Source organism: Mercenaria mercenaria, chromosome 18 (assembly GCF_021730395.1).
Source record: "Mercenaria mercenaria strain notata chromosome 18, MADL_Memer_1, whole genome shotgun sequence".
Classification (NCBI taxonomy): domain Eukaryota; kingdom Metazoa; phylum Mollusca; class Bivalvia; order Venerida; family Veneridae; genus Mercenaria; species Mercenaria mercenaria.
This window is the reverse complement of record NC_069378.1, coordinates 22071198-22088131: the sequence shown is the minus strand read 5'-3', so window position 1 is coordinate 22088131 and position 16934 is coordinate 22071198. Positions and strand designations below refer to the sequence as shown.

The 16934-nt window shown below is 33.6% G+C and overlaps 1 protein-coding gene across 1 annotated transcript; it reads left to right on the top strand.

Annotated features, from left to right (window-relative positions):
- Window positions 1–3659: 3659 nt before the first annotated feature.
- On the top strand, window positions 3660–15836 carry LOC128550832 (sterile alpha motif domain-containing protein 14-like). Its single transcript, XM_053530670.1, has 4 exons — window positions 3660–3839; window positions 7130–7221; window positions 8074–8259; window positions 10116–15836. Exons 1-4 carry the CDS (start codon window positions 3731–3733, stop codon window positions 10284–10286), a joined length of 558 nt encoding a protein of 185 aa, XP_053386645.1. The 5' UTR covers window positions 3660–3730; the 3' UTR covers window positions 10287–15836.
- Window positions 15837–16934: the final 1098 nt, after the last annotated feature.

Sequence of the window (16934 nt, the reverse complement as noted above, 5' to 3'; positions counted from 1 at the left end):
ATAACTTAAATATATATAAAATGTAGCTTAAAAAGAGAAGAATAAACATCAAAACTGACGGACAATAATGATAGGGGAATTAATTGAAAAGGATTTCTTTTCCCACCTATCATACATTGGTTATCAATGTCCATAAAATTAACTATGGTAACCGTAACATACCGAGGGAAGCAATATTTGCTGGCGACGTCTTGTGTCCCTGAAACATAAAACAACTTTCATGTCGTACAACTTGCTGTTAACAGAAATAATTTATCCTCTTAAAAGCAAGTATCCCTTTTTCGTTTAGTCGTAGCAAAATTAAACCCGTCTCTACATTTTCTAAGCATGTTAGATATATTTTTTCTGATGACAAAATGTCAACAAAGAATAAGTCTGCGCTATTGTGGTTTACGTTGTGGTGTGGCTGTGACTGAGGAACGTGGCGTTCCCTTTGTGTGTACGTCCTTGTTCTGCTTTACCCTTCGGCTTCCTCTCCATCATCCCCGCCTTTTGCCCCTTACCGCTTCCATCCCCTCTATCTATATTTGGCATAAACATATGTACTTGTTAGATTTTTGAAGCAACCCGTCTGGTATATTTTTCCATTACAGCTTCTTTTTGTTGTGGGCCTACTTTGCAAATGCGTGGCTCTGAGGCTGTGTTTTTGGTGCTCTATGCTTCAGAGAAATCTACACTTACCTATTATCTTTTATTGAATTTGAATACATTTCTGCACATATATGCATTGCATTGAAATACTATTATACTACAGAAAAACAGCTCTGACTTTAACAGGACTATGATGCTTACATCAATATAATTGGCATTGATGAAGTCCTTACTTTGAAGTAGCACACGAATCGCATCATCTGAAATACGAGACTTTGCATTGATACGTGTATGAATACTAAATACAGTCAAACCAGTGAAAACGACAATCTCGGAAGAGAGACCACTGGCCTTAAAGACAGCTGGTTTTGTTTCCTATTTTAACAGTTACAGTTTATTTTAATCTGTGAGTAAAGACCACCCACTAATAAAGTCATGTTTGTCTCCTACAAGGGTGACCCTTAAAGACATAGTTGACTGTACGTAAGACATCGATACAACTGGCAAAAAGTGACTTTCTTACATCCCGAATGTACGGTAAATAGCATGTCATCATTTTATGACAAATGATTGCAAAGTTTCATGAATGGATGTTGCTTTCACATCTTGTTAGTTTTGATAATTTTATTCTTTTTATTTGCTACCCATTATGCAGATTTTTCCTCGGTCCATGTGTCTGCATTATTTGGCCGAATGGATTTTTCTACCTTCAGTAAGGTTTCTTGATGTAGACTAAGCAATTTTGTCCATTTCTTTTATTTTTCATTTAGAATGCAGTATTGAGATTTTTGAACATCTTTTGCACAAAGACAGTTTTACTGATGTGGAAGGCATATAAATGTAGAAAATGTTATAACGTTATTTACCGCGCTTTAACATACGACGTCGCGCTAGTGACGTCTACGTCATATCCGTTGTTGTTTACATGATTCTAAGATACGTTTCAACGATTAAAGGTAGAACCTGGGCACAGCGTTGTAGTTCTTTACATCTCCTATGCGATAATAGTGATTGTCCTTTCCACCCGTTCGTTTGTTCGTCTGTCTGTACGTACGAGGTTAACCAAATGGGACCGTTTCGTTTAGCATCTATACCCCTTACTAGAATGACTTGATACTAATGCAGGTGTAACATGTGACCATTCCTCATCTTCAGACATCACCTGACCTCAGTTTGACCTTGACCTTGACCTCATTTTGGACTTAGGTTTCTTTATCTGGGCCATCTCTTGGTTCACCAAATGGGACCGTTTCGTCTAGCATCAATACCCCTTACAAGAATGAATTGATACTAATACATATGTAAACTGTGACCATTCCTCATCTTCAAACATCACCTGACCTCAGTTTGACCTTGACCTTGACCTCGTTTTGGACTTAGATGCAAAATTATCAACAAGGATGCCACTGGGGGCATCAAGCGTTTATTGAACGCAGCCCTTGTTTTAAATAGTTTTGCAAAATCTATTGAGAAATAAAAAAAATTCCTAAAAAGCATGTTAACAGCTGTTCTAGCATATTTTTTCTGTGAACATGCACAAACAGAATGGGACAGAAAACTTGAAGCCTTAATTGGGCCACACATAAATATGTTTTAGTATATATGTACATGAAAGCATGGGAGTCAGATTGTTCTTGCGTAAGGCTTTGTATTTAATGTAGAACTCTTTTGATTTGCATAAATGCATTTATGCTGTGTGCATGGACACTGAAATTGCAGCCTCCAGACATGTCGCATGAGAAGCATGTATAGAATTTTTTTCAGCTTAAGGTAGTTTAAGTGCTGAATCACAAATTGAAAAGTTCTTTTTTAAAGCTATATTTTCTGTATGTTTGAACAAGTGAATGAATAGATGCATGTTGTAAGATATTCTTTTTACTTTTTTCACTACGTTTTGCCTATGTTTCCCAGCAGTGACAGAAATTAAAGGGGCTGATTTATGTCAGTTTATTGTAAAATTTACAACATTTATTTTTTAACAATTTTTAAGATTTAAAAAAAAAAAAAATCAAGGAGTAAAAGCATTACGGGATGAATTAAAAAAAAACAAAAACTCAAAAGTATAAAGAAGAGTGACTGTGTTAGTCACTCAGTGAAATAAGTGATGTAATAAAGAAGGTGCTTGATATCACGCTTATAAACTATCAGCTGAAATGATATTGAGTTTTGAATTCTGATATTCTAGACTTATATATTTTATAGATTTTGATTGTCTAGACAGCTGATATTCTAGATATGAGTTTATAGGTCCTTATGTTCTATATATGTACTTATCATAGATTCTGGAGTCTACACATTGATGTATGGATTCTGATATTCTAGATACTGATTTAAGGATTCAGATGTTCTAGATATTGATTTATGGATTCTGATATTCTGAACATTGATTTAAGATTCAGATATTCTAGATACTGATTTATGCATTCTGATATTCTATAGACAATGCTTCATGTTTTAAATGGTTTGATTTTGTGATGTTTATGGCAGGAGGCATGTCCCTTTAACAAAAAGAAGAGAATCAAAATGAAAAATGTTTACATGTAGGACTAGCACTTTAGGAGCAGTTTCTTTAAGGTTAATGTAAAATTAGTTATTTTCAGTAAAGGATGAATGTAGATATTTTTTGAAAATCATAGTGGCATGAAAATACAAGTAACATCTAGTTCTGATGGTTGAAAACATGATGTAGAAAATAGAGCAGTGCAGCATTTCTTTACAGGCTTGATATGAGGTATTAACACATTCATTTTGTAAAAAATCAAAATTGCATAAAGAAAATTAAAAGCAAAATCAAAATTGCTTGAATTTATTTAGCCTTTAGCTTATTCTGCCTTTGCCACCAGTGCAGACCAAGATTAGCCTGCACCTCTGTGCAGTCTGATCTTAGTCTGCACTGTTTGATATTCAGTCAGGAAATTTTCAGTGAACACACCTTTGAATAATAATGGGCATATATATATATTTGAATAAGTTACACTGTTGCACTGCTCCTATTTTATGCTTATATGAATATATGAATGTTGTTGTTGTTGTAGTTGTTACTAACCTGTTGAACTAACAACCTTTATACGCTACAGGGATTTTACCCAAACTGCCTTTCAAATTTGGTGGGAGTGGCAGAGATAAAGGGGGTGGAGTTATGCTTGTTTCACAGCGCTCCATTGGTTCAGATGATCCCACCCTTGCAGGTGAAGGGGGAATAACCCTTATTTCGAAAAAGAAAATTGATACAGGACTTGACTTTGATGGTAAGCTGATAGTTTGAAGTGCACACTGCTTCACATTTATACCAACTTTTCCTTCAATTTTCTATTTTGAATACTCTTGTTGCCACTTTGGCTAGGGAGTATATTAATATATATGCTCATTAATTAAGCTACAAAAGTTTTCTTTCAAGAAAATTATTAACTAATTCAGATGTCTTATTGCTCCTATCTGGTGAATTTTTATTAAAGTTTTAAACTTATGACTGTGCATTATATATCCGGAAATACTAACTTTTCCTTTGACTAAAACTCAAAAAACTACATTAAGCATTTCATCTACCCTCATCCATAGGCGTTTTATAAGGCTGTAGGTCCATTCTTCACTGGAATGATACACTATTTAAACTGAATGGTTTATTTATACACCAGTGTGTAATTTATCTTTTTCTAGAATCAAACAGATCTATGACTCATTCATTAATCTCTAGGCATAAGTGTAAAATATGAAAAACAAAACTACAGAGGCCTCTGTGGTGGGGATATGGTCTGACTTTAGTCCACTAGCCTTTTATTTCCATAGGTTTGAAATAGAATTCTTTCATGTGAAGAAGCCATTCATCTGGTTCAGGGAAGGTCGGTGTTTTACTCGGGTGTTTGCCCTTACCTGAAATAATGGCAGGAGGTGCTCCTGTAGTATTTCGCTACCATTATAACTTGAACATATGACTGTAAAAAAACAAAAAACAAAAAAAAAAAACCCACAATCTCAGTTGTTATGAATAACAGCATGAATTGCATGTCTATGAACTAGTATTTTAGTAGTTTGGTTAGTAACACTAACATTCAATGCCATGATGCTACAATATTTTAAGTATTTCTCAACCTCAGTATACATGCAGTTTAGAAACTTGATCATGCATTACTTGAAATGTGCCTGTGGCAAGAATTATCAAAATGTTATTAAACCCACTGACTTGGGTTTTAATTAAGTGTCAAGCTTCAATGACTAATTACTAAGTATAGTTAATATTATACTTATTTAAAAAATCTTACTTTGCTCTGGTTCTATAAGTTGCATAGTTAATACAGTCATTGCAAATAAGATAAGACATTTATACACTGTGTAAACTTAAAACGTATATTTCATTATTTCATATTTTTTTTACTTTTTCATTTAAAGAAGAAGAACCAAAAGGTATTTGCACTTAAAGTCTTCCAATGTATACAACAATGTGCCTTTTTACCCTTGGGCCATAGTGCACAAACAGTCCCAAGAATGCAGTTAGAAAGAAAACATATACCTAACTTAGTCAATAGATACTTTTCCGAGGATATAACAAAATGGTTGCACACATGTAATATATCATAGTGCTACAGCAGCTTTGCTTTCACATCCCTAGATAAAGAGCATTCAATTAGAGTGCAGGAGGGCATGGGTTCGACCCCCCCCCCCCCCCCCCACACACACACACCTTTTATGTTTTTCAAAATCCCTCTGTTCCAGCCTTTATTTCTTTCAAGATATCTCTGTTCCAGCCTTTATATGTCTACCTTAGCCATTATGTCCTTCATCTTATTTCTACCCTAGCTATTTTTTCTTTCAACAATGTCTTTACCCAAGACTTTATGTTTTTCAAAATACCTTTACCGTAGCTTTCATGCCTTTTAAAATACCTATACCCAAGTCTTTATGTCTTTTAAAATGCCTTGACTCACACATCTTTCAAAATGCCTCGACCCCAGCCTTTATGTCTACAGGAATAATTAGAAACTAAGATAGTTGTAAGACTATTAAAATAAGTTGAAAACAAGATAGTGTAAAACTTACAGGATTAACTTGAAAACAAGATAGTTTAATGACCACAAGAAGAAAGACAGGATACAAATGACTGACAGGCATTTATAGATGTTAAGGTTTAACTTGAGATAGCTGCTAGAATTAGATTTTATGACAACCATACTTAAAGTAGAAGTGTTACTAAGGATTATGGGTGTATATACCTCTGAGTCAGAACACTACTACATGAGACACTAGCTTTAATAGTGCCTTTAGTTATAGTGAAGGGTGTGGTCGATAAAGTTATTTACAAACAAAAGCCGTCTTAAATGTTCCAATTTACTTAGTCAGCAGTTTCTATATATTATACTCAACAAAAAAAGTTGAGCAAAATGTTGAGAAAATCTACGAAATACAGTTTTACATGTCAATTTCCTGTCATTTATAGTGTACATATAAAACAATGTCATAATGATACTGAATTTGATAACAATATGAACAAAAAAAAAAAAAAAAAAAAAACTCTCCAAAGTATGGTAACTCAACATACAAAGTATATAGGGGATATAATGAGCTCATATGCACTGATGATTTTGTTTACCATAATTCCTTTCCAGAGGTAGACTTATGATTAGATTTTCAAAATTCTTCACAAAAATGTTTTTTCATTATCTTAATTTAAGATAAACATGAAAAAAAACCAGGTCATTAAATTTAAAGTTAATGTCAAACTTGAATTTTCAGAAAATTGTATTTTGAGGCACTCCATATCTTCTTAACAGCTGGAAAGATTTTCACAGCATTTATGTCAGTAGTTTACCTCATCAAGACTATTTGCAGAGTGCAAAGCATGGGTCATTAGGTCCAAGGTCAAGGTCTCATGAGGTCAAAGGTCAAATAGCTTTACTTCATATCTGCTCTTTATCTTCTAACCTGCAGAAAGAATTTTCAATTTTCATAAACTAGGATAAATTATTTATCTCATTAATATGATATGTCAATAGGTCCGACCCCCTTCCCTTTATCAAAGTGGCGTCTGCGGGTATTAGCCACCTCTAGCAAGCGCTGTAGTTTTCTTACTATTTTATACCTGACACTTAGTTAGTTTTGCCCAGTATATATCAAAAGTTACTGAACATCTCGTTTTACACTGAGAAGATGACACCACATTGCAGTACATCAGTTTTGCATTTCCAGACTTTGATTCTATTCATGGCGGATGTGGAATCTACTACAAAGTTAAAATATATTATATCAAAGGAGTTGTTGCCGGGAGCAAAATACTGCTATATATTTTTCTTTTAAACAGGAAACATTTCAACTCCATATTCATATATAAAGTGGAAGTCTGATAAAAAAGAAGTCTTATACTAGAATTATATGTAATAAAAGAACAGTGGAAATTTTAAACTAGTATAAATTTGAAGATCAATAGAAGAGATGTCACATGGTAAATTTGATTATATCAAGGTTCAATGCTAGGACTGCTATACAAGTTGGAAGTAACGGACTATAATTAATTGAGATATTGTTAATTGAATAATGAATATTTCAGGTGCTAGTACTGTAAGTGACGCATCTTCAGGATATATGGTAGGAGAAATGGAGCAGACATCGTACAGTTTCTCAGGAACACCTGCCAATGAGGTACCTTATTCTATTACTTAAAAGTTAGATAAGACTTTTTATACATCTGTCTTTTTGTGCATTAGCAATTGTGTGTCCACTCTGTAACTCTTGAACCCCTTGAAGGATTTCGAAGAAACTTGACACAAATGTTCACTTCATCAAGACGTCATGCAGAGCTCATGTTCTGGATGGCTCACATCAAGGTCACACTTAGGGGTCAAAGGTCATACCTTCGGGCATATATTACTCCACATTGCAGTGCTCTAATAAGTTGTATTGTTTTTAACCAGTTTCTTGTCAATGTTTGAAGTAAAACAAATATCTCTGCCAATTTTAGTTTCCATATGAATCCTAACAGTTAGTTTGAACACCCGAACAGTAAGAATAAAATTTAATAAAGCCATCCAGCTGGCTTACGGAAGGTCAGTGGTTCTACCCAGGTGCCCGCTCGTGATGAAATAATGCACGGAGGGGCACCTGGGGTCTTCCTCCACCATTAAAGCTGGAAAGTCGCCATATGACCTATCATGTGTCAGTGTGACATTAAATAAAAAAAATTAAAAAAAATAAAAAAATTAATAATAAATGAAGCTGTCTGTATGTAGTACAGAAGTAAGACCTGCTAAGTCTTATACTACAAGTGCCTGCAACTAAAATGTTGTTTCATTTGGAACAAGATTTTAAATGAAATCCTGTAAATTGGAGAAAGCTGTTGGAATTATGTCTTCACAATCCTACACTATCTTCAACACATGCAACCCTACCCCGTCCAAAAAGAACAAAACATTTGTATGGAAGAAAGTTTGCAAATATAAAGAAACTTAAATTACAGACATGAAAAGAAAAACAAACTTGTGTTTTCTGTTTTAGGACCATCCTTCACAACCAGGTCACCATACATTAAACCAGTTTAGTTCCGGTCAGATAACAGAGTGGAACAATGAGAATGTTCGACATTGGTTGATTGGTATAGAGATGGAAAGATATGCTCCATTGTTTACCGAAAAGTCGGTGACTGGACCTCAACTCATAGCCATGGATTCTAATAGATTAAAGGTACATGTATTTTCATTTTTTAAATTAAATTTATTTTTTATTTTGTTGGGTTTATTGTCGCACCGACACAATTTTAGGTCATATGGCGACTTTCCAGCTTTAATGGTGGAGGAAGACCCCAGGTGCCCCTCCGTGCATATTTCATCACGAGCGGGCACCTGGGTAGAACCACCGACCTTCCGTAAGCCAGCTGGATGGCTTCCTCACGTGAAGAATTCTACGCCCCAAATGAGGTTTCGAACCCACATCGATGAGGGGCAAATGGTTTGAAGTCAACGACTCTAACCACTCGGCCACGGAGGCCCCTTTTTAAATTAAAATTTTACTAAAGGATCTGTCTGCTATTTAATTCTTTTTCAAAAGGTACGTTCTGGTCTTACAGATTGCATACTGTGGAATACTTTAAAGGAAATCGAGTTCCCAGGTTGTAAAACTTGAGACTGGATACCAGTCTGAGAAGCAGGTTTGCCGTTAGAAAGCCTGCCAGCTTAGGAACACTAGTTAGGTAAACTGCCTGCCGTTAAATAACTGAAATGTTGTTGGAAAATGGCGTTAAACCCAAAAAGCAAAGTGCCATGTTGAAAGAATCTTTCATTTTTGAGTCGGCTAAAGGCTGAAAGCCTTTTGACGAGTCCTTGCTGTTCAGCGATTCTCTAAATGGACCGAATAACACGTGAAGGGATGTATTTCCATTAGATTTCTCAAACTTCAAACAGTTCACTGCATGAATGAAGTTAAGTTGTGTCAATTCCCTTTGCTATGACCAATATACGATGTAATCTGTCATATTTATGACTTGTAATTGTGCAATACTCGAATGTAACTCATTAAGCATAAATGTGCATTTTAAGAATTGCGCAGACTTACAAAGCTTGGGTAACATCCAGCGAAAGACAAAAAATAGTTCCACAGGGCTCCAGATAAGATGCGTATTAGCGTAAATTACGTATAGAAATAATGCAAATACGCATGTCTAATAATTTCTAAGCGTATAAAAACGTATATAAAATTACAGAAACGCACACAATGCTTTTTTAAAAACAAAATCTGAATCGTCTGGATGCGTTAGGTAACATAGCCGATCAGCCTTAATTCTCCCACATTGAACGTAAACACGCATCGTATGATTTCTATAAACTGTGCGTGGGTTGAATTTTGGAGTCAGTAAACGGATAAATTATCGAAAGAAGAAGCTCTTACTGGTTTGTTTAGTTACTACTGATATTAAAAATGATTTTAATTCTTATTTTTCGAGAAATAAACAAATCAACGAAACATTAAATTGTATTTTCTTGTAGTTTTTGAAATCGAAAGTAGATCGTCTATGTTTGGCTGCTTTCACGAAACGAAACAACTTTTTTATGAAAAGATTTAAATAAGAGGTAATTTAACCGTAAACTTCAATATCAGATACTGCCAATTGCTGCTAAATGTCTTCGTATCATCACAATTTGTAAAATATATTGTTGAAACTGGAGAAAAGTGTAATCGTATCCGGATATAATATTTTGGGTAAATATCGAGCTGTGTTATGAAATTTTAAGAAAAAAACTAAAAACAAACTGAAACTGGTAGACTATACTGTCAGTACATCAATCATTAGCCGACTCAGGCCCTTCAGACCTTTGATTTAATGATTGTCTGCCCATGAAGGAAAGAACGTTACAAAGATATGGGTTTTATTTTTTGTACACTGCAGTAGTTAGCATTTGTGAAGTATAGTTATGTATGTGAAAGTTTGGTACATTTACATGAATTGTGACAGCTCTTGTTTTATTAAAGGGTACCTTGAAGAGTCTCTCTTATATCAAAATTACTTTTCAGTACATGTATCTTAGAAGTTATTTTTGTTACAGGCTCTAGGCATATCAAATGTAAAAGACAGGGACTATTTGAAAAAGAAAGTTAAAGAGCTGAAATTAGTGCTAGAAAAGGAACGTAAACAGATGGAGAGAGAAAGAAAACAAATGGAAAAAGAACAAAAGCAGCGAGAAAAGGAACAAAAGAAATTATCTAAGAAGAAATGAGAGGATGTTTAACATTTTCGAATTAGGAAATAAAATTTATGAAAAAAAAAATATGTGATATATATAAAAATGAACAAGGGAATTGTTCATGTATGCATTCATTTATTAATTGCTATTGATTTATTAGGGTTTTTTTGCACAAAAATGAAATAAGAAAAATACATAATTATAGACATTTTTATACAAATGCTTGACATTGAATTTTTCTATTGTGCCAGCAAGTGCTTCTTAAATGTTGGAGCAAAGTTCCAGTGTCGGGTCATGTGATTATAAAACTTCCTTTTAGAGGACACATTTGACTGATGAAATTAGCAGAATTTTACACAGGTTACATGTTTAGTATCTACACACCTTTATGCTGTGTTTTAGGTGCTACTGTACCTGATATTAGTTAATGGAATATTTGGCATATGTGTACTTAAACCTTTTACATGAAAAATATTTTCCAATTGGCAGTAGCTAAATTGGGATAATTGATATGCATAGTTGAATATGGTACTTTCAAGTGCACATGCACTTAACACATATAAACAATTTGTGTGCACAACAGGTTGGACCAATTTTAAACTTGTGTTTTGGAGTTTTTTTTAGAGGGGGGAGGGGGTATATTTTTTTTTCTTTTGGATAAAATATCTTCAAAAAAATGAAATAATTCTTTTTACTTCGTTTGAATAGAGTTATATAAGTTTGTTTGAAAAATGAAAACTTGTTTGTTCGTTGTTTCATATAGACATACTGCACAAAAGCATTAAATCAAAAAAGCTAAAACTGTATGAATCATATGTTAATTGCATATTTTTATTTTTGTATAAAAAAAAATGTTAAAATAATTTATAGATTTTTAACTTTTGAAACAAAAATCAGACAGAATAAACATAAATAATCTATTTGTAGCAGTTTATTGCAAAATCATGGCATGTTATAACACTTACAGAATATGGGAAATTTCTTGTCGGAGGTCCAAGGACAGGGGTGTAATTTATGTTCTGTCAAAAGTCACATTTTGAAGACAACACTGATTGTTGTGCTGCCTACCTAATCTAAAGTCAGTTGTTAAGTAGCTGTCGATTTTCTATCAGGCAAACTGTTTAATTTTTGTCAAAAGCTGAAAATCTAATATGCAAATAGTAAGTTGTGCCTTTCCTTGGCATTTCATATATGCATTTTATACACATCTTGCCTTGACATAGGTTTATTGTCACACCAAATGAAGAAAATGCAACCTAGTATCAAAACCAGGCAAAATTGAGGTTAATACATCTGTATGTTTAAATATATATACATAAGTTTAATGCATGGATTTTTTTTATATATATAGATTACCTATAAAAAAAACTAAAGAGGTTTTTCTGCAGATTACAGTGAAAACCTTTTTTTGTGAGTTTTGATCACATAGCTCATACTTTTATTGATATTGCTAGATTTTGTTGGTGCTATCAAGTATAGAATGGTGGGACTTTATATAAGAGTATGTAAGTTATACCAGATTTGGTATAGGACTTTTAAGTATGGATTGTGCTATTAATTTTTTTATTACATAGGTATCTACACATGTTAATATTATAGAATTGTTATAAATCAGAATTTGTTGAATAGCCAGAATAAAATTTAAAATACTGATGTGAATAAAAAAAATGAACACAACAACACTCATTAGAATGACGTCATGCCCACAGTATGAAAATCAAGATGTAAATATGGAAAAATATTGATGTTTCCAGTTTCATTGTAACTAAACAGAGAGTATAAATATATATAAACTGATTCTTGTTTCTTAAATGTATATGAAATAATTGAACACTTCCTTGCAATGGTTTTACTAGAGAATTTCCTAATTGTATGTATTACCTATAAATTGACATTAGTTTTAACTCGAGATTTATTAATTGTTAAACACATGTGCCAATTAAATTTGCAGTAGTTAATTGAGATTTTCTATAGCCGTTGTAAATAGGTATAGCCTGTAAATGGCAGTTATACAGATTTTTCTATTAGTTCTAACTTTACACTGTATCTGAGATATGATGATTGGTCTGGTTGATCCGTATTATTTACAGCTATTTGATTTGATTTTTTTTTTTGGATAAAGTATTATGGGCCAAGTATTTAAGCAAAACAGGTAGTTAACAAAATTACTGTATATGTTATTATCATCAAGATCAGTTTATTGGCTGCTATATGTAGTAGTGGTTGCTGTAAGGATTTGTTAACAGATAAGGTATATATACCTTTAATAAATAGTAGAACATTCAATAACAAAAGAAAGGAGAGTCCATTTCAGAAAATCAGGGGTAGTTGATGTATGATATGATAGAAGGTAGGAAAAAGTGACATGTCTTTGTATAATTCCTGTAAAAATTGAAGAAGATGATTAAAATGGGTTGTGAAAGTAAGTGATCACTTGCTAAATAAGGAAAAAATGTTATGTAAGAGTTAAAAATTTCGTTCCTTAGTAGGTCATTTGTTTGTTTCGATTGTACATAGTCATGTATGATAACTAATAATCTTTGTGTAAAAGTGCGTTCTGCAACTCGGTACTTTGTCAAGAGGGAATTTGTATATTTTCACCTCTGTGATGTCATTGTTGCGTTTTAAATTGTATATAAAAAATATTTGTAAAATTTAATGGTGTAGTAGTTCATATGTATTGATAAATAATAAAAAGTATTATTTATAGCCGGTATCATTTATTCACATATATTCATATTTTTTTTCAAAACATTACTTTGCAAATGACCTACACGTGGGAAATATCGAAACATCGAAATACAGTATACACTGTTAAATGGTATTGAATTGTGTTAAGTAGTGTTAATGATAAGAACAGCCTGAATTTATTTATTTTGTCGGAGCTACTTTTCTACGGATAACGTGTAGTGTAGTATTACATTAATGAGAAGTAGGGTTGATAATGGTCATGGGGACTATTTTTAATATCTAGCTTGTCAGGAATGCAGCTTATAGTTGAGAAAAGTGGAGGTGATAACAGGGAACAGAGATTTGTTTTATTTAGGTTAACTAGTGATGGTAGTTGATAATAAAGGAAGATTGAATTGACCAATTCAGGCAGTGTTACAAGAAAGTTTGTAATACATTAGAAATCCTGAGTACAATATGTGGAGGCTCCCAGCAGGGAAATATGTGCAGATGTGTGTATACTATATATGCACACACTTGCACATGAAAATATGTACACATGAGTGTACATACAAGTAAATGTAAATTATTTTGTGTAGAATTTTAAAGTGGCTGTTAGATGCTGTGAGGTATTTGAGCCGTGCCACGAGAAAATCAACATAGTGGCTTTGCGACCAGCATGGATCCAGACCAACCTGCGCATCCGTGCAGTCTGGTCAGGATCTATGCTGTTAGCTAATGATTTCTCTAATTGCAATAGGTTTTGAAAGCGAACAGCATGGATCCTGACTAGACTGCGCGGATGCGCAGGCTGGTCTGGATCCATGCTGGTCGCAAAGCCACTATGTTGGTTTTCACATGGCACGGCTCATTTTATATGTAAAATGTTGAGTTTTTATTCAAAACTAAAACTGTGTCTAAAGTAGTGATAGTGCCAGTAAATAGTATGTGATTGTTACTTAGTTAAGAAGTAAATTTTATGTAGTATGGCAGTGGCTTTTGCAACATAGTCAACAAGTGAGTTTATTCAGTATGGCAGTGGTCTTTACAATGCAGGTGGCTTTCTGTTTGCTTAAATATTTGGTCAAGGAATATGTAAAAGTTCTCCACTTAAATGTCATACCGATCCTTGAAAAGTCCTTGATTTTAGTACTGTAAGCACAATGGTCTCTGTAAAAGAACTTTTGGTTGTGATTTTTTTTTTAAATTAAAGATGTTCCTAGGTTAGTGTATTTATTTTCTTAAAAAGGAATTAATGTTGAATTATTTATTGCAAATATTATTTTATCCAAATGCACGACAGTATTAGAAAATTTTAACATGCGTGACCTGTTGCAAAAATTTAGTCCTGTAAACAAGTTCATCTTGATGTAATAGTAACATGCTAAATATAGAAACATCAGTTTTGAAAATCTGTTCTCACCTTTATTCACTGAGGTTGGTAGAAGGTAAAGCAGAAAAGTGTGATGTTTGAAACAGTGCTATCTTAGGCATTATATGCACTTGATTAGTGAAATAATTTGCAAGTGCAGTTTGGATTATTTGACCTTATATGTCTATATGAGCCGCACCATGAGAAAACCAACATAGTGGCTTTGTGACCAGCATGTATCCAGACCAGCCTGTGCATCCGCACAGTCTGGTCAGGATCCATGCTGTTCGCTGTCAAAGTCTATTGCAATTAGAGAAACTGTTAGCGAACAGCATGGATCCTGACAAGACTTCGTGGATGCGCAGGCTGGTCTGGATCCATGCTGGTCACAAAGCCACTATGTTGGTTTTCCCATGGCGCGGCTCAATTATATTATTAATCATATGTAAACTTGTACTGTATGGTAGACATTATGTCCTTTTGTATTAAAACTTAACCAGAGTTGAAAGCTATTACTTTATTATTGTACAAATTGTCCAGTCGGTTTAAAAAGTGGATAACTGTATTGACATAAGGAAATGTTCTGGCTGTGGTAACAAAAAAGTTCTGTTCTGCACAATTTTAATCAAGCTGTGAATTATTCTTTGGATGTACATGAGAATGTCTTTTATTTTACCAATTTTTAAAGGGAGTTTGAAAGTTAAGAACAAAATAGATCTAATGTAATTGCTAAAGAGAATCAATTTTTTTAGCAGCATAGGTAAAATTTACTGATTTTCACCAAAATAGTTAGAGTTACACGTAAACCTACTATACTAATGATATGTGCATTTATAATTTCCATTTGTATTATATATTATAAAATATGGATAAATAATGAAATGAAATTCATTAATATATTGATTTATAAATATTTCTGTTTTTATAAATTCATTGATTTTTATATATTTTCATATATATAAATACATGTTGTATACTCAAGGAAAATATACATTATACAGGATATCTGTTCGTTTGAACAGAAAAGACATTGAAATGGAAAGAAAGTTCTACATTATACGATTGTCTCAAAAATATGAAAAAGATACAAAAGTATACTAAGAATTAATATGATATACACTATAGCAATCTTATTTATGATGGTATTATTCAAAACATTAAGGCTTGTGTATAAAAAAAAAATATGTGGAGTTATGAACTGCAGCATGTTTTCAAAATATAATGTTCTGAAATTTTTTTTTGGGTGATTTAGATTTGATGTATTTGGAACAGGAACTGTTTAATATTACAGAATATTCCTAGTATGTGATGTATAGGACAAATACTTTAAAGTCGGAGCGCATACATTTTAAAGTTTAGTTATTTTCATCAAGAAATATTCTAGATGACACACATGCAGAGTAATTCCATCGGCATGAATATGTAGTCTATCATAAATGTCGTTTATTTTCCATGTATATTTTTGTCACGACTATTATTGTATCATATTACATGTATAAAGGATTTAGGGAATATGTGATAATAAAACTAATGTCACAATGTAGCTTGTTTCTGTTTCATCAATTTCTACACACATATTTGTAAGAACACTGTAACAGATACATACCATGTGTCTGAACATTCAAAAGTAACCTAGTGAAAGATAGGTGATCCATGGTTTCTGAATGACAAAAGTCAACAACAGGGTGTAAAGCTTTTGGAATTTTGGAAAGGAATGCGTTTTAAGGAAACGATTATTTACTGTATAACTTTGCCCGGAAATACTTTATTTAAGGAAACAGACTGTTGCTGTATTACTTTGGAGGGGAAGGGAAACAGTCATTTACGGTATCACTTTGGCAGGGAAGAGAAACAATCATGGTATCACTTTGGCAGGGAAGGGAAACAATCATGGTATCACTTTGGCAGGGAAGGGGAAACAATCATGGTATATTACTTTGGCAGGGAAGGGAAACAGTCATTTACGGTATCACTTTGGCAGGGAAGGGAAACAGTCATTTACGGTATCACTTTGGCAGGGAAGGGAAACAGTCATTTACGGTATCACTTTGGCAGGGAAGAGAAACAATCATGGTATCACTTTGGCAGGGAAGGGAAACAATCATGGTGTTAGATCTACTTTGGCAGGGAAGGGAAACAGTCATTTACGGTATCACTTTGACAGGGAAGGGAATCATGGTATCACTTTGACAGGGAAGGGGAAACAATTATGGTATCACTTTGGCAGGGAAGGGAAACAATCATGGTATCACTGGCAGGGAAGGGAAACAATCATGGTATCATTTTGGCAGGGAAGGGAAACAGTCATTTATGGTATCACCATTCTCATCCGTCTGAGGTTCGTCAAAATCCCGAGATAAATGTTCATCCTGGGAACCATGGTAGACCTCTGGTATGCGAGAATGCCATCGAGGAAACGATCACTTTTTGTATTACTTGTGCTGGTTAAGGAAGCGATCATTTAAACTTTGATCTATATACTATGGCACGTAAACAGGTTGCTTATCTCATTTTCATGTACGATAATCCATTTCTCGAATTGAAAAAAAAAAGCACGAGCGAATGACTGCCTCTTCAAAAGGCATTGACACATTAAAGGCTATTGTATGTTTCACATCGAATAGGAAATTCATGATCAG